This window comes from Etheostoma spectabile, chromosome 16 (genome assembly GCF_008692095.1).
Source record: "Etheostoma spectabile isolate EspeVRDwgs_2016 chromosome 16, UIUC_Espe_1.0, whole genome shotgun sequence".
NCBI lineage: Eukaryota > Metazoa > Chordata > Actinopteri > Perciformes > Percidae > Etheostoma > Etheostoma spectabile.
The window spans coordinates 6122524-6124713 of NC_045748.1; the positions used below are offsets into that span (position 1 = coordinate 6122524).

General features: G+C 39.5%; 1 protein-coding gene across 2 annotated transcripts in view; it reads right to left on the bottom strand.

Annotated features, from left to right (window-relative positions):
• tnksa (tankyrase, TRF1-interacting ankyrin-related ADP-ribose polymerase a) overlaps window positions 1-2190 on the bottom strand; it is a 95546-nt gene that overhangs the window by 23015 nt on the left and 70341 nt on the right. For both annotated transcript variants that reach the window (XM_032540273.1, XM_032540274.1), the window contains one exon: window positions 1181-1260. In XM_032540273.1, coding sequence (XP_032396164.1) covers window positions 1181-1260 — 80 coding nt within the window. The remainder of the gene's footprint in view (window positions 1-1180; window positions 1261-2190) is intronic.

Sequence of the window (2190 nt, forward strand, 5' to 3'; positions counted from 1 at the left end):
GTGTGTGTGTGTGTGTGTGTGTGTGTGTATAAAAAGAAAATGACAGAAAGCCAGACCAGACCTCATTGCCTGCTCTGCTACAATTCCCTTCCTACCTGCCAAAGACTCACCCTTCAGACCCTGACAGACTCTCTTCATCTGGATAACCCCGATACCGTCTGCCTCGGCGAGTAAAGACGCAATGATTTTCACTCTACATCAAATACTTTTGACAAATGCTTTGCCGGATCTTACCGGGTCCCGACATTTGGTGAGTTGTTTTATCCGGGGCATATCATAGAGCACTATGTGCGCCTACATTTTTAACACGAGTGGGCCCTGGTACAAAACAAACTGCTAACAGCGGCTATGTTTATACTGAGTGTTGTGACCGGAAATGTTCTAAGATTGGAAATACGGCCTTTAAAAAGAAGAAATGTTTGCAATTTCACTGTAACAACGTAGACAGAATGTGAACCGAAGACATTAGATTCATGGCCAACAAAATCCACCTGACATTTAACAAAAAAAATCCCTACGACCAAGACTCCAAAAGAGCAACAAGAGCAGTCACAAAGGTCAGGGCATTTTGTTCCATTTCAATTTAAAAATGAAGACAGGATTATCTGTGTCACAATTTCAATGAGTCCCTGTTAAATGTACATTATAAAAGTTTTGAGCCCATCTGTAGTTCTTCATATCATGTGTATTGCTGCTTCAGATGCATTAAAATCCATTCATTACAGATTTGACAATTACGTTTTTTACATATTTAAGGACCATATACTGTATTCTATCACATTATCTTCACTGGGTGTCTGTCTAACCTTCGGAATGTCAGCTCTGGCATGTTTAGGGGCTATACATTTATTCATAATTCATGCGGCCAGTCAAGTCACACACATCTTTCTGGACAGGATTCTACATTATTTCCAAACCTTTATGAGGCAATTAAAAAAGATTTCTTCCCCCTCAGAGTCAAATTATTTCCCAGGGTTGGTGTCATTACGCTACCACGGTTACCGAGGTCATGTTCTATTTCCCATTTCCATTTTTCAAATGAAGGCGATATTGATTGTTTGAAGGGAAATAAATTGTCTCTCATTTAACTGTTTAATACCCGGAAAAAGACACAACAAACACAAGTAAGGGATAATGTCATCTATCTCTAACAAAATGCGACAAATCCTAATCAAATTACCTGGACAGTGTCCAGGTCTCCGGCTTTAGCAGCTTCCAGAAGTCTGTAGTCCACATCTGAGTTTCTCACCGGGACGTTCTCTATACAGCAAAACATCGGACAATCACAGAATAAAAATACTTTGCACAAACGTGAAAGTAACTGTTTCCTCTGCAAATGGTGACGAGAGAAGATGACATTAGACAAATGTCCCTGACCACATTGAAACCCAGGACGTCACTGCTGCATGTTAGTTTATGGACAACTTCAAGAGCGGGTATGTTGCATTCAAAAATGGAAAAATGTACATCTACAGTCAACAGTGTTGATTTGCACCTTTACAATAACTGACAGGAGAGAATGATTCACTCTGTACAGCAGAATGGCAACTGATCTGAGTGACTGTCGTATCTTAGGAAGTGAATTTTCCTATTGATGATTATAATGCTGTAGTTAGGCAACGTTTTGCCAATATATATATATATACATACGGCAAAAATATCTATATTATATAATACATAGTATATCATGTATATATATATATATGTTTCTCTACAGCTGCTCTACTTAAAGGAATAGTTGGACATTTGGGGAATTATGCCTATTTGCATGAGAGTGGTGTCAATCTATTTGAGAAAATTGACACCACTCTCTTGCCTGTGTGGTAAACATGAAGCTACAGCTGGCAGCTGATTATTTTTAGTTTAGAATGAAAAAAGGGACAGCTAGTCTGGCTGTTTCCTCGCTGGGTGCAGTAACGTCCTGAAGTCTCTGCGTTTGTTTCCAGGGAAGCTCCACAGTGCACCTTTGATCTGGAAATACATGCAGTAATGTAATGTGGAGGTTCCTCTAACACAGAACAGGTGAAAGAATTTGGCTCAAATTGCCTTTACCTAATCTGCAACTTCAGTCTGAAAGTATAAATACTGACATTTCAAAAACAATTCCAGTTAATCCCACTGTTGCTAGCTGCTGCATAGCAACCAAAGCACACACACACACACACACACACACACACACACACACACACA